This window comes from Emydura macquarii, unplaced genomic scaffold (assembly GCF_026122565.2).
Source record: "Emydura macquarii macquarii isolate MOO-44397 ecotype Brisbane River unplaced genomic scaffold, CSIRO-AGI_Emac_v2 contig_968, whole genome shotgun sequence".
NCBI lineage: Eukaryota > Metazoa > Chordata > Testudines > Chelidae > Emydura > Emydura macquarii.
Window position 1 is genome coordinate 15,236,213 of NW_027131105.1, and position 23,308 is coordinate 15,259,520.

Consider the following 23,308-nt stretch of genomic DNA (forward strand, 5'->3'; position numbering starts at 1 on the left):
TTTCCATGTTTAGTTAGCACTTCTAGGAAAAGTATCCTGTGGCTGGAAATAAAGATGGCAAGGTTAGGAAGTCTTAAAAATAAAATCTAAAATGTTAAAGGACAAATTTATCTTCTCCAGTGTAACTATTCTAAAACTCTTCATTTGTTCTTGCCTTTGTCCTTGCTATACTTTAGCAGTAGAATACTTGTTTCCTTGTGCTGCTGCCGCACTTGAACTGTTTGTTTTATTTATTTAATGAAAAAGGTGTCTGTCTACAGTAAGCTGCTTTAATACAAATTAAAGAACTGCTTAGCTCCTGTTTCTTAACTCACAGGCATCCCTCAGAAGAGTAACATCTTCTATCCCGGTGGTTCTCTCAACAATTTTTTTGGTGGCCTCAGAGTGCGGCCACCAACTCTTGCTGGTGGCCGCATTGACAATTTTTTCCTAATATATTCAGTTAACATTAGGAAAATCAAATAAACATGCACATATACATGTCTAAATAATAAGTTCTGGGTTTTGGTGCATCAATTGTGTGGATCAGAATATTAGGAAAAGTTGAGGAGCTCTTTGAATGGAAAGACTGCCTTGCGTGCCCCACTCACCTTTCAGGGGTGCAGGAAGAACTGCAGCTCCTGCCAGGTGGCTCCAGGGAATTACTTGTTCTTCCCTGCAGAGCAGTCAGTCTGGCTACATGTGCAGCAACTGCCCTGAGCCACCTGACAGGAGGCAGGGAGGAGGCTGCTTTGAGCGGGGGTGGGGGAAGAACTGCAGCTTAGGGAGGGGGCTGCTGCGGACGTTGGGGGTCACTTGCACGGTTGCAGGGATGGGGGGATGAGTGGGTGAATGCAAGGACCCTGGAGGCTATCAAGCGGCTGGCAGGGAGAGAGGGAGGAAACAGAAAGGTAGGGAGGGAAGAGGGTGGAAATCAGGACCCAGAGGCATTGGCATGGCCAGCAGGTGGTGGGGTGGGTGAGTGGATGAATTCAAGGAAGCAGGTGGTCAGGCGGACCCGGGAGGCAAGCAGGGAGGAAAGGGTGGGTGGGTGCCGGAAAGGCAGGGAGGGAAGGAGATGGGAGTCGGGACCCCAGGCACTGGCACGGACCCTGAGGCAGACACGGGGGCAGAGGGGGTCACTTACCCCTCCCTCCCCAGCTGCTTGTGGCTGCACAGAAACCGCCTGGTGACCGCATTTGAGAACAGTTGCTCTATCCCATAAATTAGTCCCATCAATCTCTACTTTTCCAAAAGTACACATAAAGCAGTCTGTTGGGGTGCCCAAAAACTCATGTTCCTTTGGAACCAAGGTAACAAAATTGAGATTCCCTCATAGAAAAATTTGCCATCACCACTCTTCCTTAAATCAAGGGGAACTGCTCCTTGATTGCCTCTCCTTTCTTCCATACTGTCACTTTTTTTTTTGCAGTCTCTCAAGTAGGCAGTTCCCTAGCTGTGTAGGTTTTTATAGGTCAAAAACAGGAACCTTCAGTTCTTTGTGCCCCCCTTCTCCCCCCCATTTAGAATTCTATTTTTTTCATCCAGGTGGAACCTGTATCGTATTCACACCTAGGTTATCATCCGTGGGACAAGTCCCAACGGGTTATCAGCTCAGTTACCTGACTACTCTAATGCAATGTTGAGGCGACGGAGCTGGAGAGAGGTGAGACGGCTGATCAGACCCTCTTGCAGGCATGATTCTGGTGTACCCCTTGGGGAGACTCGGTGGTCTTCACAACAAGGCTCTCTAATTTTTGCTTTGTCTGACAACCCTTTTATCTCCACTCCAGCCTATACGTCCGCCAAACCAGTTATGGGCATTTTCGATGTCACTTTATCGGTCCCTTCTTGGGGAGTCCCCAGACCAGAAAGTCATCCTTGACCGGGTGTAACTTGCCAAATAAAAGTTGCAACGACTGCAAACTTCCAAATTTGTGCCAGGAAACTGCTGTGCTCGCAAGTTCCCCTTATTCCAAATTCAACTGGTCACTTTTCAGTCAGGGTTTTTTGCTGCCCCTGAGTTTCTCTCCCCAGGTGGCTTACAACTCCTACCTCCTTATCTATTACACAAGATTAACAACTTCCCCTTATCTATTACAAAAATAACTAGGAACAATTACAAAAACAGATGGTTACAAAACCTTGAAGCACAATTAACAATCAATTAATTTTTCCATTCATCACATAATAAAATTTTCCATTGCAGAATAAGTCCAACAGATACTTTTTTACCTATAAATTAATTACTTGTTTCTTTCTCAACATGGACTTGGGGCACACACACGATACAATGATTTTAACCTGTTACAACAATCATATCTGGAGATGATAAAGGTATGGATCATAGTAGCAAGATCCTCATCTAAAAACTGGTTGCTGCCTCATCTAAAAGACAGGGTTGCTGCCCTCCTAACCAGATGCAAAAAGTGTCCCTCATCACTGAGTCTCTGTTGTTGTCATCCCGTAATAGCTGGACATCCAACAGTACACCCCAGATTGCAAATTCTAGTATAAATGACTCAATGAGTCCCTCAAGGGATGCAGGAATAATCTTTGCAATCCCCAACCCATCAGCATCACATGAATTTTATCTGGATTTGAGCTTCAGTCAGATAACTGTCAACCGTGTTCCAGTCTGTCCCAAAAACTGGATCAAGCATTCATTAGCACAGGTGGGATTAGGTGAGAGCAGGTTGTCGTCAGCCTACTGAAAGAACTGTAGTCCATGCCTCCTCACAAACCGTCCTAACAATCCCATGTGCAAGTTGGAACTCTATAAAACCCTGACAACAATGCCTTCAGGAAAGAAGAGTAACCGCTCCGTAACACCTTCTAGGAATGCACAGTAATGCAAAGAAAGGACTGAGCCACCCAAGAACAGCATTATCCAGTCCTGCTGCTGGCAAGGCAATGGTATCTAAAACAACCGATTATATCTTATAGTATTGATATGGGCCCCTTAGCTTCATCTCTGAACGATTATCAGCCAGTGACATTGAGTGCAATTTGAACCATTGTTGTAGTCCTGTTGGTCCCAGGATATTAAAGAGACAAGGTAGGTGAGGTAATATCTTTTATTGGATAAACTTCTGTGGGTGGAAGGGACAAGTTTTTGAGCTTCACAGCTTGTCCCTTCCACCCACAGAAGTGTATCCAATAAAAGATTACTCTCACCTACCTTGTGTGTATCTCATTAAGAATGCTGGAAGTTCTTGCAAAAGATGCATGACTCCCTCTGAATTTCCTCATAAGATTTCAGGAGCTGTTTTGTGTAACTGTATTGCAATTGTTAATAGCTTTGTTCTATAAAAATCTCTGGTGGTGACCAAGTTTGATCTTCGGTCTTTTATTTTTGTAGAATCCTGTTGATTGCTTTATTGAGATTAATGTAGACAGAATTCTCTAAAAGGCAAACTTTTTAGGATGAGTAAGTAACACGCATCAGGTTTTAACTTGTCTAAATTATATTTTAAATGACTCAGTAGGTGCTACTCTGTTTCCATACTTGATATAGCAACTTTATGAACTTAAGTATCTAATTTCTTGGTTGCACTAGTGGTCCCTTCAGAGACTAACATGTTATTTGTATTAACTTTATGTAAGTACCTCACATTCGTAACACAACTTTAACCTTGTAAACTGCCACTATTCCTTTTTATAAAACGAAAGGAACATTCTAAGTTCTCTTAACTGATCATTAGGAATGCTTGTTGTTTTCTAGGTCCCCATGTTATTCTCAGATACGCTATCACTAAGTAGCTTAAAAGACAGCAACTGCATGCATTACTGCTGATCTTTGGGTTTTTTAAAGATTGTATCTGAGATCAGAATTCACCTCTTCTTAAAAAGTAAAATTGCAAGATTGAATCAAGATATTTAATCCACTTAAGCACAGTAATAGCACCTGCATTTCATCTAAATGGTTAGGCTGTATAATTTTCAGAGTCAACTAACTCAATCTTTTGTTGCATTTAGAATCTTTTGTAATGTCTGTTGCAAGTGGCTTTGCTAATCATGCTGCCAATATGAGATTAAAATATTAATATCCTGCATTACAGTTTCATCGCACTGAGCCTTTATCCTGTTTCTTTTGATAAATAGCCCATCTGACTTGTGGTTGTTAAATCTTGGTTGAAAATTAAACCAAAATAATGCAGTTTCAATTTGATGTTAGTTGGAGGAATTATCTGAAACATTTTAACCCAAAGAGCTGCACATTAGAATTCCAGTTTAACATGTGTAGTCTGATATTCATAGTTAATTACATTCTAGAATAATGCTTCGTTCAGTATCACCACTGATTTTAAAACATTTACATTCTGCATTCTTACTGAGCACTCCCAGAGGGTGGTATGGGGTTTGGGTGGCTGAAGGGGTTTAAGCAGCTGGGTTGTTGTGGTATCAGTTGTTCAGTGCCAGTCCTAAGGCATTCTACCTGTAAAACTGGCGATAGCATTGAACTGAAATTGTGTGCACTTGGGCTCTTTGACATGCCACTGACTAATATTCTTACTTTTAAAATGTTGGCACTAATTTAGACAGTTGAATTCTTTTGTGGGGAGAGGAGAATGAGGGGTTAACTCTAAGACCAGAACCCTTACTTGACAGGAAGCAAAAGCCCTCTAGCAGGAAGCAATATAAATACATGTCTTCTCCACCTACAGGCAAATTCTACCATGTTAAATGTATGTATGACTGACCCCTTTGCCAGCAAATTGGCTCAGCCTATAACATATTGCAAGCTTTCTGAATTAGCAGCTGCTTAATCTTTTATAGTGAACCTTACAAATTGACTTCTCAGCTTGCTCTTAGCTAATTGCCATGAATAAATTTAAGACCTATTGTATAAGACTTTTAAAATCTGTCAGTGACAAACCTGGCACAAATCCATTGTTACAAAGTGATGTTTATAAAAGTTCAGCCATATAAACAGCTCAAACTAAGTTTTATTGATAAATTAAAATAGTGTTAATTTTTGGTGTCGAGTTGGAGTCAGCAACTATTCTTGGACCAGAGGAGTAGGGAGACTAGTAGGATACGTCCCTTTCAAGTGTCCTGCATTGTGCAGGACATACCTCATCTGGTTCTGATTTTTAAAGTTGTCCTGCTTTGCTGTTGTAAAGTCCCTGTTAGTGCGCTGCAAGCTTTCTTAGTTTTCGTGCTTGACATAATCATGTCTCAGGGTTGCAAGCAAGTGGAGCACTGCCAGCCACCTTATGAAAGTAAAGAGCTACAGCTTTCTACATAAAGTATGCTTTTAGTACACAATCACTGTTTCATTTCATGATTATAAGTTCCAGGCTATTTGCATGCTTGTACATATATGTATTTTAAATAAAACTGTTCAGTAAAGAAAATTGATGTTACTCATTTTCAGGGTCAATGTCTTTCATTTCAAAGTCAGAGGATTGAGAAAGATGGTAACCTTAATGATGTGTTCCTCATCCTGGTGTGGGTAATCAGTTAACCATGGATCTAGTAATTTTCTGTGTAGTTAAATGATGGAAGTACAACTAGATTTCAACCAACTTTTGCTACTTAATAACTTCCTAACAAAACAACCCCTGTTCCATCCCCAAAGACTTTCTGACCATATGTGTATATCTGCTTTACTAAATAAATAAATAAAACCCTGGGGTTTTCTATCCTGTACATCTACTTCTGTTAGCTGCTCTGATGTCTTGGTCTGGTTATTTCTGACACAATATAAAGGAATAAAAAGACAGTCTGCTGTTAAGCTTCCTGTAGACAAAGTTCTCCCATCCCCTTCAGGAGAAGTATGGGGTTGGATACCAAAGTCTGAATCCTGTTGAGCTGAGAGTGATTAGCTAAACATACCTCTACACTGCAAATGAAGATATGATTGTAGCACAGGCATTGCTTTAATTTAGCTAGAGCAGGGAAAATGTGCAGCCATGACTTCAGTGCACTCCAGCCACCTCGGATACATGGTTGCCAGGGTCATTGGATATGTGCTTGGATTGCTACCTTGTGGTGAAATGCAGGCTGCCATGGCTTTGCTGCTATTGTTAACCACACTAGCTAGATTAAAGCTAGGACAGATACGCTTATTCACATTAGTCACACCATTTGTAATGTAAATGTACCCCCCCCCCCATGGTGAAGCACATGAGACAGCAAAGGGACGTCTTCTGAAAATTAACTTGGAAGTAATGACTTAGTATGTACATAACTCAGGTACAACTGTTTAAAGACACTATGTAAGTATGTCCAGTAGCAGATCTTGTCCCTAAACTACATCTAAATATCAAACCTTTGACTTGTGAAAATGCAGTCCCCTTGTGTTCACAATAGCATATCTCAAATGAAACTCCTTTTGTTTGTTACAGGTGAAAGAACTTTTTCATTCTATGGAAGTAGACTACTATGCTTTGGAACTTGATTTAACTGGTAAGTAAAAAGGATAGCTCATATGCTGAGATGCATACATATATATTCATTCAACTTTAGCTACTACTTCCCTGTGAACTGTCTTGTACTGATCCGTCAGGTTAATTCTGTCTTCAGTGATGCCTCTATTGGTGCAGAGGTACAACAGCATTTAAAATGCATGCTGAAACCTTGTATCACAAGGCACATTTTAAATAAAAACTTGTTTAATCAAATAGAATTTTAAGTGGTGGAGGTGTGAGGGAAATTACCCACTGCTCTGTCTTGCAGGAAAAGTCCATCTTTCCCCTAACAGTTGCTCTTTTTTTTGTGTGTTCCCAGATGAATTGTTAATGTTTGACTAGATACAGAAGTGACCTTTGTGAAGAAATTTGCTGAGTCACTGGGGGGGAAAAAAGACTCCATTCTAGTGCTCGGCCTGTAGCCAGTGCCAGCTTTTATTAAAGCCAGGAGTTCAGAGGTTCCAGTACATTCTTATGTTAAAATTACTTCATTCCTGAGAGAACATAACAGGTTTATTGGGCATTAATTAGTTGTAAAGGTTGCTGACTCATCCTGAATATATTTCAAAACTTCAGTGGTCATATATTTTTATCTTAAAACTTTGCTACTTATACAGTTTACCAACTTAATACTTCATAAACTTCCAAAAATAACGTGTTGAATAGCTTGAAAGAATGTACTAATTGACTTTCACTAAAGTTTCCCTTTTATGGTTCAGCATTCTCTCCATATTAAAAAGGTTCCTGCACACTAAATGGATCATAGTCTGACAAAGGGAATTGTAATATACAAATGAATTTGCTGAGTCCATCTTACATTTTGGGATGATGACTGTGTGTTAAGGCATCTTAATAATTAAGGTTGTGCTTAATTTGCACCTCCTGCAATTATTGGCACTATCTGAGTGGGGTTAAATAAAACGAACAAATAAAAAAGTGGTGCATTGAATATTCCCACAGTTAATCCCCCATTCGTAAAGGCTCCAAGAAGAAGCCTATCCCAAGTATGCTCCATGTTTACAGTTGTTTAAAAGGAGAACCATAGTCAAAACCAGCAGTAATTGAACCTTGGAGAAAGAAGAAAGAGAGAAAAAAGTATAGCTCACCTTCCCTAAAAACTGTATCTGAAATAACACCTCCATTCTCCAAAACACCTTATGAAACGAATATAGTAGCAGGCCCAGAAGGTCCATGAATTCAGGGTATTTCCAACAAGGGGGTGAGCAAGTTCCAAAGTCCAGGGGTCCTAATGAAGGACACCCCGATGGCAGTTTCATTTTTTTGTATTGTTAGCTCAAATGTCTTCACCGATAACGACTGTGGTGATATACATAGGCAGGGAGGTAGTGTCCCTCAAATAGGCAGGTCTCAAGCAATATAAGCTTCACCTTCTAAACTCGGTGACTTAAACACTAGATGGAAACCCTCTCGCATTTAGTTTGTGAAGCTCCAATATATTCCTTCTATCTAGAAGCATACTCTTGTAGGAGGAAAACTTTCAAAAAAATCTACTTTTACTAGACCTGTTTCAAAGCTTGTGCTTTGAAGAACGTCTACAAACTTGCCACATCTAAAACAAATAAGTGGGTTTTATGGAGGGCCTGTGATGTCATGCAGTTTGTTTTAAAATTTACTTCAGTTAAAATAATTTTTTAAGAACCCATGCATTTAAGTTCACTTTCAGTGAGAATTGTTTAGAACTCTCTCATTCTGTTTTTTTAAATCTTTAGATGATGGACCTAATATTCAGGAAGTGTTAGTAGAACTGACTGGCCAGAGGACTGTGCCCAATGTGTTTGTGAATGGAACACATGTAGGTGGATATGATAAAACTTTTCAGGTAATCTTGGTTTTTTTTTTTGTTGAGTTTGAAATGAGCTGTAACAAGAATTGAACTGATTAGGTAGGTAACTTCTGTTTTTAAAAAGTCTAGTCACTTGATACCTCTTTGGCAATCTCTGGTTGCAGAACATGCTTGTGAAGTAACTTAACTTATTGCAGTCCCAAATGTCTAGTTTTCCATAAAGTCAAGAAGGAAAATGAAAATTAAATACTGAATTTTATATTTAAGTTGAAAGGCGAGACAGTTGCTCCATCTTTCTACAACCTTCTTTAATTCCTGCGTTCTTGATGTTATGTACAATGGGTAGAATTACAAATGGAGTGAGCAATGGATCGTCAGTGATTTCTTTACTTGTTTTTTTAGTAGGTAGTTTATGCTGTGTGACTTAAACATACCTTTAGAAGTGGAAAATGATAATATAGTCCTATGAAAGATACTTAAAGTTCACAGTTACAGAATCATGTGAGGGCTCCTTCCTAGCCCCCAGACTTGAGAAACTGTCTGCAAGTGATCTTCTTTAATCAGGAATCCAAAATTAGGGTAGGAGCATCAGAAAGGATGACCTAGGTCCTGAAAAGCAGTGCAATTCACACTTCAACATAGAGCTCTATGAGTAACCCATATGTTTGTTACAGGCTTACCAGAGTGGCTCACTGCAGAATCTGCTAAAGGATCACATAGATGATGCAGAAGTTTATGATTATGATCTTATTGTTATTGGTGGTGGCTCTGGCGGACTTGCATGTTCCAAGGTATGCACTCGAGTTTGCACTTGTACACTGAATTTTGCCTGTATATTAACCATACATATAAGATTTCTCCTGAAACTCTCATGCTCTGTGCAGCTGTCATTCTAATACAATATATTCTACGTTTCAGTGAGTCTTCCTATTCAGTTTGAAATTGAATGGGCTGAACACTGATGTAACTGCAGTGTAACATGCACTTCTTCATGAGCTCATAGTTCAGAACTTTGGGTCAGATTCTTTCCCATAGTATAGTCACTTTGCTTCAGTCTTTCAACTTTTGTCTTCTTGCTCCTGGACCAACAAGAGTAAGGAACTCCAGGAAATCGCAGCCTTTATTTCTGAGTGGTAGGAGTACTAGTGGCTTGTTCAGGAGGGTTGAAAGTTCAAAATATTGATACTACTTTTGGCCAGTGGAGGAAAGTGGAATGACAAAACACATGCATAGCATATCATTCCCTTCAGATAATTGCTATTGACAGTGCAGGCTGTTGCATAGGGATGCTTCTAAATATTTTTTTCTCCACATGTGTGGAGGTGATGCATGTCTTCAGGTGGTTGGAAGTGAATATCAGGCTGCTCTGCAGCTTCTGATGGAGTTAAGTGCTGTCTTAGATTTTTAGGGTCTGGTCTGTGTCCCAGCTTGTAGCCAGTCTCCTGGAAGTAGCCCTTTAGTTTGCCAGACCCCAAGGATCTGCTGGGAAAGGCTCACAGCATCCATGACTCTGAAGCTGGTGCCCAAAGGTCCAGTTATCTGTGGCTCCCTGCAGCAAGTCCAGCCAAACCAGTCTCCTATGGGAGACTTGTTCCTTCCCCTTCAGAGCACAGGACTCTGAGTTAGTATCTGCAGCAATATCAAGCAAACTTTTTAAAACAAGGTAACAATTTTAATCACCTGGAATATGGAATCTGAAAGTCTTTAGGTTAGCATGAGAGACAGGCTTAAGATATGGTTCCAGTTGGTTGGCGCTAGGGCCTTGTTCCCCTGATCTTCTCTTGGCCTTTGTCCCCTTTTGTTCTTAGGGCCATGTCTACGTGTACAGTGCTGCAGCAGTGTAGTTTGTTCCAATATAGCTGCACCGCTGCAGTGCATCAGATGAAGAAGCTCTATGCCGATGGGAGAGAGCTCTTCCATTGGCATAAAAAAACCCCTCACGAGCGGCATAAGCTATGTCTGTGGGAGACGCTCTCAGGTCTGTGTAACTTATGTCACTCAAGGGGGTGGAATAGTCACACCCCTCAGTGACATAAGTTATACCAACATAAGTGGTAGTGTAGACATACCCTCCAGAGTTCCTCCTGTGTTTATGTATCTTGCTCTAGCACCTTCACACTTTATTCAGGAAAGCACAGCAAAGGCCCTGAGCTGAAGAATAAAGTGTGGAGGGAATCTCCTCTTGGCTATGGGTTGTTAGGTGTGAATGCCTCAGCCATTGGGGTTTTCACTGATTCTTCCAGATCCTCCATTCACATGCATAGGCTCTATTCAGTTTATTAATGATTCTGGTCTCCTATCAGGCGGCTACATGAATCTAACACAGAGCCCCTTTCCTTTGCCTAGTAGTACAAAGCACAGAGAGAAACTGAGGTGTGCATGAACATCATAAAAATATTTCCAAAATTCCCCCACTTATCACAAGCACTGATGGCATCATTGAATGCCTTCTGTCTGACACACATTGGATGACATGCATAAATGAGCAGGGAAAGCTTTTAGCATAAAAAAAAATAGAGATGTTCAACAGTTCATATTTGACTTCCTTTTTTTTTTAAACACAGGAAGCTGCTTCCTTAGGAAAAAAGGTCATGGTGCTAGATTATGTTGTACCAACACCTTCGGGTACTTCATGGGGTAAGGTTCTTTTAATGGTCCTAGTCTCAAATCACAATGTATATGACTAGATTAAAATGCTAATGTCAGGCATTGCCTGAATTATTTAGTTTCAAGGTTTTGCATTCCTATAGTATGCAAGGTGTATGGACATGAGGCTGTGATTCTACAACATAAATGATGAAGAAAATAAAACCCATTCAAACTGCCTATTCTTCTAGATGGATTTTTCTACCCAGCCTGCATTTCTTTATTTATTTACTTCAGTTTCTTATTAACAACTATTGGGTTGCACATTCACGCTAAATTCTTTACTACGTAACCTTCCCAGTTTAAATCTTCAATATTTTAATCCTTTATAGGGAAGCTAATATTTGTAAAGCACATTTGAGCCCATTAGATGAAAGTGTCAGTTTGAATTGGCTTTGCACATGGGAGTGGCTAGATTACAGTATCATCTCTTATTATTTTAATGGGTGTGCTTAGCACTGTGATACATTGAGTATTGCATAGGTCCAGTCGAACCATACATCTACAGTAGGTACTACAAGCACCTCAGACGTTGATGCTTTTCCTGTGGTCTCAGGAATTATTCACTTTCCCATGACCCTGCTTTTTGCTGCTGTGACACTTTTGTTCCTGACTCCTATAGACTAGATGAATGCTCATCCTTTCCATAAGTAAACCATGCTGTGTAGAGAACCTTTGTTCAGATAGCTGGGACAAAACCAGCCAACATCACCCCTGGTTTTTGCCCTTCAAAAGCTTCAGTACTATTAGTCAGAAGTGTTATTCTCTTGCTCTGGAGACAGCACATATTGAATTTCTTATGATTGCTCATAATAGGAATGTTTCCCTTAATTTCTTTTTCCAAACGTAGCTGTCTCTCTGACTCTATGGAACAGGCATGACTAATAACACTGCAGACTCTGGTCTCTTGCACTTCTTAGATTTCATGAAAGTGTCATTCTGTTCTGTCTGACTACAGAATATGTGACGGTGAATTAGTCCAAAACTGCTTTTTATATATGAATGTGTTGGGCCTATGCTTGAAGCTTTACTAATGTAACCTGCTTGGTATTGGAGTTGGAGTTAAAATGTTAGCATTTAAGTAAAAAATAGTTACTTTGTCAACCTTGTCCAATTACATACTGCATCTTAAGGTATATAGTTTGATGGAGAACTTCTTTTACACTGCTTGTAAATGTACAGAAAGTAATAGATAGCAGTGGAATACACAACCCACATCATAAAAGGCAGAAGTACACATCTTTAGTTAATGCTGGTAATAACATGAAATAAACTCTCTTTCCATTATAGGACTTGGTGGCACTTGTGTAAATGTAGGTTGTATTCCTAAGAAACTGATGCATCAAGCAGCTCTTCTGGGACAGGCACTTCAGGATTCAAGGAAATTTGGCTGGGAGTATGATGAGCAAGGTCAATAATATTGAACACTGATGGGGGAGGATGGAGATCAAAACTTTGAGCTTAAATAAGAATGTGTTTCCTGTTCTTTTAGTATAGAAGTGACTAACCTGATAGAATTCAGTTTGCCCTTGAACAACTTTTCCCTCCTGCCACTCCCCAAATATCTCTTTATGAAAGCATTTAAACAAATCTATTTAACACTTCATTCCACTGTAACTTGCATAATCTAGTTTGTTGGGTTACTTGCAGGTTAGCTTTTGGCATGGACTTCTTTAAACCCAGATAACTTTGCAAATGGTGCTAAGGGAGGCAAGCCATTTTTATGTCTGATAGATAATTTGATATATGAAGTATCCCTGGAAAAACTTTAATCTGATACAAATACACATTTCACATAAGTATTTTACTTGGGCTTATTGATTTAGTGAGCATTGCTTAATTTATAGTACGCCATAGTTTGAGTTATGGCTAATTAGCAACTATTTACAATTAACTATAAGTTTTTATTGACTTTCATGTAGTCTATATGTTTATACTTGTTTCTTTTTAATGGTAAAACTTCTTGTTTCTCTTTTAGTTAAACACAACTGGGAGACCATGGTAGAAGCTATTCAGAACTACATAGGCTCTTTAAATTGGGGTTACAGGGTGTCCTTGAGAGAGAAAACTGTGATATACCTCAATGCCTATGCAGAATTTATTGACCCACACAAAATAAAGGTACTTTCTGTGTGTTTAGCTTTGGATTATTTTCTCTGACCTGTTAAGATTCACCCACTCTGTCCTAAAACTGCTCTTTAGCTGAAACCTAGATTTCAGCTCAATATGATTCTGAACTTTTCTCAGTAACAACTTTCTGGTTTAAGTAGATTTATATTCCTGTGACTGATGTCATAGTACTTGCATGCTAATACCAATTATGTAGAAGTAATGTGAGGATCTTGCATAAGTGGAGGAGTAGAGTCTTCACTGTGTAACAAACTGCATGACTTTATTCCAAAATTTTAAATGAGAAGCTATGAAACATAACTATTAAATTGCTTTAATGTTTATATATAATTGTTGTTAACTTAAATCTATAGCACTCTAAGCATCAGGAGATGACTGTGTCTTTCAGTTTAAATCTTTGGATAGTGTTTAATCAAGTTGAATCTTTTTATTCAACTTTGTACTTGTATAACATGCCTCTTGACTCATAATGTCACAGAAAATATGATCTTAATTTCAGTGAGTAACTATGAATAATGTTGCATACTGAGCCAAGAAAGCATTAAAATTAGTTTGGAAGAGGAATGTTAATTTTAAAAAGACACCTAAATGGCCTACCACTCAAAAGATTTTTGGTAAAGCATGGAGGAGGAGAAGGGAATTCTCTACATGAAGAGGCATATCCAAAATCTTTCTTGTTCCTTAAGTTCAGATCCCAGTGCTTGTATGATATGATGGAGTTGGAAGAGTATTCTATATATTGACATAGCAATGAAGCCACCAGACACCAAGCATACACTTAATTAGTACTGCACAACACCTTTTATAGCTGTTCATCAGATTTGGAGCAGGTTTTACCCAGGTTAGAGTTGCAGCAATGAACAAAGTTTTACATCTTGTAGGCTCACTTGGTACAGCAACTGACCCTGATGTAAGTAGTTTGATTTAGTCCACCCGACACAAAATTTAAATCGAGAAGGTTACAGTGAAGGAGGAGTAAATTCTACTTGGCTCATTTTTTATCAATGTTATAAAAGAAATTCAATGTCTAGCTGTACTTTAACATAAGTTTGGTACTTAGCTCGGCCATAAATACAGTAAGATAGAGCAGACAATTTTTTAAGCTGCAATATGCAAGAGAGCAAGTTTGACATTGCTTCTCCCACAGTTTTGACTCCTAGTTTCTCAAACCCTTTTCAAAAAGAGGCGTTTTGCAATATAAAGTCGCAAGGACTGCCTTTTGAAGTTGAGGGAAACTTAAAATAAACCATCCTTTATTTTCTTTCCACCTGAGGTATCAGCCTGTCTTAAAGCATTTTTCTAGCCGACTCCTCCTACACAAGCCTCAAAATTACTTGGATAACAAGTTTTGTTTTGCCACTAGCATTACCATTGAACTTTTACTTCAGGTTCTTTAAGAAACTTTGTCTTTCTCCTTATTAAATAACTAATGTAAAACTTAATTGTAAAATCGAAGTGATTAGCTTAAACCTTCTGAGCCCTGTCCAAGTCAGCTAATCACTTTGTTACTCAGTGCAACTAGGATGTGTGTGGAGGGAGGGGGTTGTCTAATGTATTTCCCCATATAAACCTATTAATGATGGGTGTTACTCTTAAGAAATCCTTTTACTGAACTGCAAGGTACGTCAATGTCTTTTCACTTGGGTCTATCTGTTATCAAAACTTATTTCTAAATCCTATTGCATTATCAGCTGTTTGATAAAGTTGAAGTGTTTATTGTTGGCGACGGGCTTTAACAGGAAAGTTATTCCTGGCATCTAAGAATACAATAGTTCTGTAACTGTTTTTTCTGTATCCCAGGCAACCAACAGGAAAGGACAGGAAACTTTTCACACAGCACAGAGATTTGTCATAGCAACAGGGGAAAGGCCCCGATATTTGGGGATCCCTGGAGATAAAGAATGCTGCATTACTAGGTGAGATGATGCTAAGTCTTATTAACTAAGCCTATCTCTTATCTTATTTTGTACATGCACATTAAAATAAAGTTGAATTGTAAAACAGTTACAGTATTTATTGTGATTCATTTCAGCGATGACCTCTTCTCCCTGCCTTACTGTCCTGGAAGAACTCTAATCGTGGGCGCCTCCTATGTGGCTCTGGAGTGTGCAGGATTTCTTGCTGGCATTGGTTTGGATGTCACAGTTATGGTGCGCTCTATCCTTCTTCGAGGCTTTGACCAAGAAATGGCAGAGAGAGCAGGTGCCTACATGGAAACTCATGGTGTTAAATTCATCAGGAAATTTGTACCTACTCAGGCAAGTACTTTCACTGGTTTTTCTTCTTTCTTGCTAAATAATTAGCCAGCCTGAAAGGAAAGGATTACAAGAAATGCAAGTGTCTGCTAATAAAATGTCTTCCAGGAAAAGAGTTCAGCTCTATAGCAGATAAGCTGAAAATTCTGTATGGCTAAGCTTTTACATTAAAAGCATTTTGTTGCTGAACATTCAACAAGGGGCATAATGTAACCATGCAATAACGCTCTGCTGGTTAAGGTAACTCAACTAAGATTATGAATTCTTTCCTACAGATCGAAAGGTTGGAGGAAGGCATGCCTGGAAGACTGAAAGTGGTAGCCCAGTCTACTGAGGGACCAGAAATTGTTGAAGGAGAATATAATACTGTAAGCAATTTTGTACTACAAATATCCTTGTCATCAGGCACTAAATGATGCCCCAAAACATGTATCTGTGTCAAAGTACAATGTGCATTTGTTAATTATCATTAAAGCTCTTAAACCATTAATATTTTGAAACAAATGATATGAAGTAAAATAAGAAATTTAATAACTTTGGCAACCTGCCAAAGTTGTCATAGTGCCATGGTTGTCAGCATACCGTAGCAGAAAAATAGCAAGACTCCAACATTCCATCTTGTTGCAGCCCTGTCCACAGAATAGCTGAAACATTAACTGCTACTAGGGGTTTGACTGTTTTTGTAGATGGTGCCATATGTCATCAATCATGTCTATGTTCTATCTCTTATTCTAGAGTCAAAGTAATCCTTTTGCTTTATCACCTTTTTTGAACTAATTGGGCTTACTACTGACCCCTTCGCATTTAAGTAATTTAAGGAAATGTGGCTTCAGTTCTCCACTTTCAATTTTTCAGTGAAAACTAAGCAACAGAATACTCAGAATAACATTGATAGACAGTAGTTCTTGATAGCTTTTTTGTTACTTTTTGTAGGTTTTGATAGCTATTGGTCGTGATGCTTGTACCAGAAACATTGGTTTAGATAAGATTGGTGTCAAAATCAATGAAAAGTGAGTATTTTAACTTATCTGGCATGTTCGCTTCGGGTTAAGAAGATGAAAGCAAATCCTGATCAGTAACTGTTGATACTGATTTTGAAATGCCTGCTTATGACACTTGTCAGTTAAGCTATTGAAAGTCTCTATGCTCTTGTCCCAAGAAAGTGAGCATGAGTATGTTACATTTAATGTGATATCCTTTTATACAAACCACTATTTTAAGTATATATAGGCATCTGTAAAACTGGACTTTGAAGCATATATTATACATTTGGTTTTTTAAATGGTAGAACTACAAGCAACTACTTTTAGTTCAGTTACTCTGAAGTAGTCTCCAATGCATCTGCTTCACTGACCTATGAGTAGGCTTGGCAGAACTTGATTTTTATTTTTATAATTTTGATAGATAATATCAATGTTTTGTGTTTGAGCATTTTTTTCAATGTTTGATTTTAAATTTTTAATTGTGGGAAATTGCAGGGGCTCAGATAATGGGGAAATTAGACACCTATTTGATATAGGTTGAGATTCAGAAAGTTAGATTTATAACAGTTAAAACACATTGTCAAAATCGTGTCAAAATATACAGAGTAAATATCTATAAATCAAACTAAGTTCTCAAGCAGCTTTTCTTACATTCCCTGTTTGTAAACTTCGATTATTTATCAGTAGAAATATTTTTTCATCCATGTTTGTACACGTGAAATTGCTGTTTACTGATATTTACTGATTAAAATAAACCAACTAACCCTACCTATGAGAGATTTAGTAGGAATACCCATAAAACTGAGACTTTACACTTGCATTTCTTAGAGAGGGCCCGTACAATGCTAAAATTGGTTTAATAATTTGCTAGTATAAGGCTGATTCATGTTTCATTTTTCAGATTGATGAACCTCACTGAGTTCAGTCTTCTGGTTTAACCAGATTATGTTAGCATTATGAACAAAGAAACAGTGCCCATTGACTAAATAGCTCTTAATACTTTGCTTGTCATCTGTGCTAATAGATTAGATTTGCTTAGGGGGGAGATGTAAATTATTTCAGCAAACCATATATATTCAAATACAAGGACAGATCTTGATCTCACACAAACGTCAGTGATGTCATTCAGATTTACACTTGTGTGCTGAGATGAAAATCTGGCCCATTAAGTACTGACTGTCATTGTATGGGAGGAAAAGAACTCTTATACTCTAGTTAGAGCTGGCATAAATACTTCCAGGAATTGTTCATAAAGAAGAAAAGAAAGTATTCTAGTGTTTTCCATGTAAGTACAATAGGTCTCTAACTGTATTGAGCAAGTAAGCTCAGATTACTGATCTACAGTCTGGTTTTGGTTTTTTTCCCCCTTCTGTTATCCCAAAAGGAATGGAAAGATACCTGTAAATGATGAGGAACAAACCAATGTGCCTCATGTCTATGCTATTGGAGATATCTTGGATGGGAAACTTGAACTTACCCCAGTTGCAATTCAGGCAGGCAAGCTACTAGCTCGCAGGCTTTTTGGTGGTAGCTTTATAAAGGTAAGATCATATTCTATGAAAATAGGAATTTTAGTTTCACCATGGTATTGACCTCAACAGATTTGCAAGTTTTGGCTGGCAGTGTTTTGCTATTATGATGAGGGCCTGTAAGCAAACAAGATTTGGCAATGCAACTTGTTTCCAGCCGGCCGGTCGGTTGGTCGGTCTTAAAGGGGTGTTTTTGTGTCTGTGTAGGTCATATGAATATGTAAATAATATAGAGAAAATTGCATTCTTTTAATTTTAGTGTGACTATATCAATGTACCAACTACAGTGTTTACTCCTTTGGAGTATGGCTGTTGTGGATTACCTGAAGAGAAAGCCATTGGAGAATATGGAAAGGAAAACATAGAGGTGAGAATCTGAAGTCTTCATTTTCAAAGCTACCTGTTACAATAGCATGTTTAATCTTCTCATGAGGCATACTGGTTTAAATGAACATTGCAAGTTTTGAGGAGATCCCTATGTAAACACTTCTGTGTAATCTTACAGTATTATTCAAATATTTTCTCAGTCAACTAATGTGCAGTTTTCCAAAGCTTGTCTCTCATCAACAGACGCTGGTCTACTAAAAGATATTTCCTCTCACACCTTGTCTCTCTCAAATCCAGGAACATTTGGCTTGATACGTATATAGCTCCATGTGGCTCTTGAAGTTCTGGGAAATTTGAATTGAATGAGGGAGGTTAATTTCACTTCACTAGAATAGTGGCTGTAAAGTTATTTGATCCAATGCTCCAAAAAGTTATTCATCCCCTTGTGCAGATTCATCTTAGGTGGTTATGTCCTGAGACTTTCCCTGTTTTTTGTTTTTGTTCACTTTTTTCTTTGCCCCTTTCCTTTTTGAGCTGTTTTTACTTCTCCTCCCTGACCAATTCTTGTGCTGCTAGCATGGGCTGACACCTGCTTTAGACTCTGATTAAATCTTCATTCCAGTTCTTTGCTTCTGCATCCTTCTAGCAAGGTTTTCACAAATGTATTTGAAACAGAATTGCTCTTTCAGACTCAACTCTGGAGTTTATGCTTGTAATGCCAAATATTTCCCTCTGATGTATGTGGCACTCTTTCTGTCTTCACTAGTTTCTGTTTAGAATTCAGCACTAAACTGGAAGTTACTATAATTTAGTGCCGGCTGCTTAAGATGCTCTGGTTGCTTCATACGCAATTAAATACTAATACTATATTTTTTATTTCACAATTTTAATTGCATATGCAGCAATCAGAGCATCTTAGGCAATCGGCACTAAAGTATACTAACCTGGAAATTACTGCTGACTTCTAAATAGAAACTAGTGGACATAAAGTTATACATTTACTTTATGGTGTTGTAACTGTTTAATAGGAATACTAAGCAAAGCACTATAGTGATGGCAAGCTTATATAACTCATAAACTATATTAAGGTTTCACAGTCAAGTGTTCAAAAGTTAGGAAATGACAGAATTAGTTACTTGTTCAACCGTAATTCAGACCCATTGTCATGTATATGCACAATCTTGAAATATTATCACATAGCTTTTTCCACACAATCCCAGTCTTATTTAGTGCATAGGATGGACCTCGTGTGGGGCTGAATAAGGATTATGTATTGAAAGACTTGTCTGTAGGATCCTTGCCTCATTGGTGGCAGCAGTTGGAAAGTGTATAGAGAGCGAGGAAGGGGACTGCTGGAAGAGAGAGAATCATTCCTTTTTCATACCTGATCTCACAGGGATGTTGTGAAAATAAACTAATGTGTGTGAAGCACTCACTGTAGTGATGAGCACCATAGAAAAACCTATTAGGAAATAAACAGTTCTGCCTTCAGAATAAGGTTTGAATAGTATGCAGTAAATGCAACATGGGAATACGCAGATAAACAATGAAGATCAAATATTGAATTGCTGCTCATTAAGTGAGCAATATCCATTAGTGCACAGAAGAAGCAGGAGTTCTGTGGAAAACTAGTCTTGAATTACATGGTCACTGGCTATCATAATGCATATATAAGGGTAGTGCATTAAGGTTATACAGGCAGCCTTATTCTGGCATTTCCTAACTTCTGAGTGCTTGACTTTGCAACTTTAATGTTCTTTTAATGTAGTTCTATTGTATAATTTCCTAGCCTTTTTAAAAAGAGAAATGAAAAAACAATCCCATCACATGGCACCAAACCCACATGGTTCAGCAGTAGGGTTGGAACCTACAGACCTCTGCCACTTGAGCTAACTGAGTAACTGATAGCAGTAGTAGGTAGTAATCCCCTGTGGACCCAGCACTAGAGAGAGATGGGATACTTTGCCAGTGGGTTTCACAGATATATGCTGGTAGCAGAGAAATGATGTGACTCTGGGATATTGGGACCATTTTGAGGCTTGGGAGGGCAGTGTGTGCTAGCAGGCGCAGGGTCTTTTGCTCTGTCCTTTCCAACCTGTCCCAGTCTTCTCCCTACCACTGCCTTCTGGTCCAAGTCTCCTTGCCCAGAAAGTCCTAGTCAAGTTGCTCCAGATTCCCTGTCTCAGTTCTCCCACATTCCCTGATCTGTCATTGTTTGTCTTGCCACCTAGAGCCTCTGTTTGCCCACCCATGTTTTCAGTCTCCACCTCTCCCAATCTTTGTTTCCCCACCCACACATTGGCTTCTTGTTCTGCCCATCTTCCCTCCCTGGCTTCTAGACCTTGCTTCCTTGCCCAGCCAGTCCTAATCTCTGCCTCAGCCCTTCGCTCAGAAAGTGCCATCTGACTCAAATGCAGAGGAGACTTCCACGCTGCTTGGGTGCCATCCAGAAAGGGTCATTGAGAGCACAGGAGAGACAGGCTCCCGGTTCCAGTGCCCAGCCCCATCCTGGCCTGGAGCAGTCTACAGGGAAAGTCCAGTTTTTGCCTCTGCAGCCCTCGCCTGGAGGAAGTATGCTCCATTCTATATGGATGGCCCATGTGCAGTCTGATTGGCTGTAAGGCTTATAAGCAGGTTCAGTGAGGACAATCTACAGTGACTGGAGCTGTTAAGCATGTGCAAACTGCAGTTTTTCAAAGGCATACAAATTGGCCAAATTCTGGGTGGATTTTCATACGTATGGCAAAAAACACATCCCAAACACATAAGCCATCTCCCTTTCAAATTTCAAATACATGTGCTAAATCATGGGGAGCTTTCCAAAGATACCCTTGTTCTCAGAAATGGCTGAACTGGTTTGACTGAAATTTCCCCCAAAAAATTAGCCTGAAAAAGATATCCAGCATGGAAAACTCCAACCCAAATGGTTGGTTATAAGTATGGCTAACAAGTCTGTCATGGAGGTTGTGGAAGTAACGATTTCTGTAACTTCCACAGCTTCAGTGGCTGGTGCGGCTGGTCCCCTGGGAGCAGCTAAAACTTAATCTGAGGTATTTATAGTAAAAGTCATAGACTGGTCACAGGTGTGAATTTTTGTTTGTTGTCTGTGACCTATCCATGACTTTTACTAAAAATATCCGTAACTAAATCTTATCCTTAGTTAGAAGCAATGGAAAACAGGATATTTCGGAACGTATCAGGCAAACTTAACGTGATGCTACAGGCCCTGCATATAAACTCTTCGATTATTAGTAAAAACTACTTGTTTTGGAAGATGGGGAGTGGCTGAAGAAGATCGTGAAATCCAGTAAAAGATTGGAGAGTAATGTCATCAGATATTGAGGAGAAATGGGTATTTAGTGGGTTAGAGGTTTGGTTACAAACTAGGAAGCTCATAAATAGACCAAATAAAAATACTTTAATTGTGCTTAACACTACTTTCTCTCACTCCATGTAGGTATATCACACTTTGTTTTGGCCTCTTGAGTGGACGGTACCCAACAGAGACAACAATACTTGCTATGCAAAGATAATCTGCAATAAACATGACAATGTATGTATTATAAATTGGAATTTGTGTCCACTATGAGCATGTGTTAACCTCAGAAGTAAAATTTCTAGGTCATATCTCCTTGGCCTACAGAGTCAAGAACATATTTAGTGATTGACTTGAGGCCAGGATCTGAGTTTGTGGCCAATTCCAGACACTCGTTCCGTACCTGCAGTATCCACGTACGTTTTAATAAGAACTTAACATGTTTTAATCAACCAGTTAACAGTTGGCTGTATCCAGCAGATTGAGCAATTGATAGTTGGTACCAGATTAATGCCTTATGAAACTTGTATCTGGATTTGATATCCTTTGTTTGGGAGTGGATTGGTATAGTTGTGTTAAGATTTTTGTTCTGAGTGAATTTTGGGAGGTGGTTATGCCATATTTTTCGTACTTTAGACATTCAAATGTTTCATAGGGTTTCAGTTAAGTGACCTTATTTTGCACAGTGTTTAAAACTTGCATTTTCTTAAATTTCTACCTTTCTATCTGCTCAGTTTCTATCTCTTTTTGAGGATAGAAAACTCTGTGCTGCACATTTTTAATAGGAAAAACAGGATTTTGTCATCTGCCCAATTATGCTTTTAGCAGCAACAGTGTGTGTTTGGTAGTCTAATACACAACTGACCCAACTCTGAAGAAGATCTTTACTGGAGGAATATAGAACACCCAAAAGGGGGAAATAATTTGGCATAAAAATGACTGGTGGTTGGGAGCAGAAATGCTGTTTCTAGATACTATATTGTATCTCGCTATTTGATTGAGAGGAAGTGAGGTTTTATTCATTTTTTTCTCCTCCTCCTCCTGGATTCTTCAGTGGAGATCTAGTCTGTTTATAAGTTTTAGAACTTCCTATCAGTGAAGTTCTAATGCTCAATGGAGGAACTATATAAAAAAACACCTGAGGGAGGGAGTAGCTAATGTGAATTTCAGATACCTCTTTTGAACAAGAAAACATGAAACAAATGCAACGTAAATGGATGTTTGTGAGGTATTAGTATCTTGCCTTAAGTATTGTAGCCAGGCTCAGTGTGGAGGTTACTGCTAACACTGACACTTCATGGGAAATTTACAAACATTCTAATTTGAAACAATTCTCTCCTTGCATCATTTATATTCAATGAAACTTCAATTTCAAGAGAAATTCATAAATAGAATTTTTGTTGTTTAAAGATGACCACCAGTTGTTTACTCCATTGCCTACAAGTTATTCTTGTCTGCAGCTTCATTTGGCACTGCAACCAGTTGTGACTTCAGAAACCAATTAAGTTGATAAACTCAACCCTACAGTAGAAACATCGCTAGTATCAGTAACGAGAGGGAAAGAGAAATAGCCAACTAGGTAAATTCTCTAAATAGAACTTTTTGCAGGCATCATGAGTAGGTCTTTAAATTCTGCCTTTATACAAAGAAACACAGTAATTACTACTTCACAGATCAGCAACAGTCTGAATGTACTGTGTCTCTAGAATAATGAAAGCCAGCTGGCATAGAATTAGTATGTTTAATCTTGAGCTGTATTTTCTGAATTGTTGTTATACTTGATGTAATTCTAAAATGCATTCTTTGTATTACTAATGAACTTTTTTTCCCCACTGTGGTTAATTTGACTAGAAATGAACTTGAAACTTCCATTTGCTGATTTAACTGATGCTTACACGCCTCAGAGCAGGTTGACATCTGTGC

General features: G+C 38.8%; 1 protein-coding gene across 2 annotated transcripts in view; it reads left to right on the forward strand.

Annotated features, from left to right (window-relative positions):
* Nucleotides 1-23,308, forward strand: part of TXNRD3 (thioredoxin reductase 3) — a 33,695-nt gene that overhangs the window by 8,386 nt on the left and 2,001 nt on the right. For both annotated transcript variants that reach the window (XM_067544305.1, XM_067544304.1), the window contains exons 3-15: nucleotides 6,333-6,393; nucleotides 8,126-8,235; nucleotides 8,874-8,990; nucleotides 10,764-10,836; nucleotides 12,136-12,255; nucleotides 12,824-12,966; nucleotides 14,776-14,891; nucleotides 15,008-15,233; nucleotides 15,506-15,598; nucleotides 16,164-16,240; nucleotides 17,598-17,754; nucleotides 18,002-18,109; nucleotides 21,527-21,622. In XM_067544305.1, coding sequence (XP_067400406.1) covers nucleotides 6,333-6,393; nucleotides 8,126-8,235; nucleotides 8,874-8,990; nucleotides 10,764-10,836; nucleotides 12,136-12,255; nucleotides 12,824-12,966; nucleotides 14,776-14,891; nucleotides 15,008-15,233; nucleotides 15,506-15,598; nucleotides 16,164-16,240; nucleotides 17,598-17,754; nucleotides 18,002-18,109; nucleotides 21,527-21,622 — 1,497 coding nt within the window. The remainder of the gene's footprint in view (nucleotides 1-6,332; nucleotides 6,394-8,125; nucleotides 8,236-8,873; nucleotides 8,991-10,763; nucleotides 10,837-12,135; nucleotides 12,256-12,823; nucleotides 12,967-14,775; nucleotides 14,892-15,007; nucleotides 15,234-15,505; nucleotides 15,599-16,163; nucleotides 16,241-17,597; nucleotides 17,755-18,001; nucleotides 18,110-21,526; nucleotides 21,623-23,308) is intronic.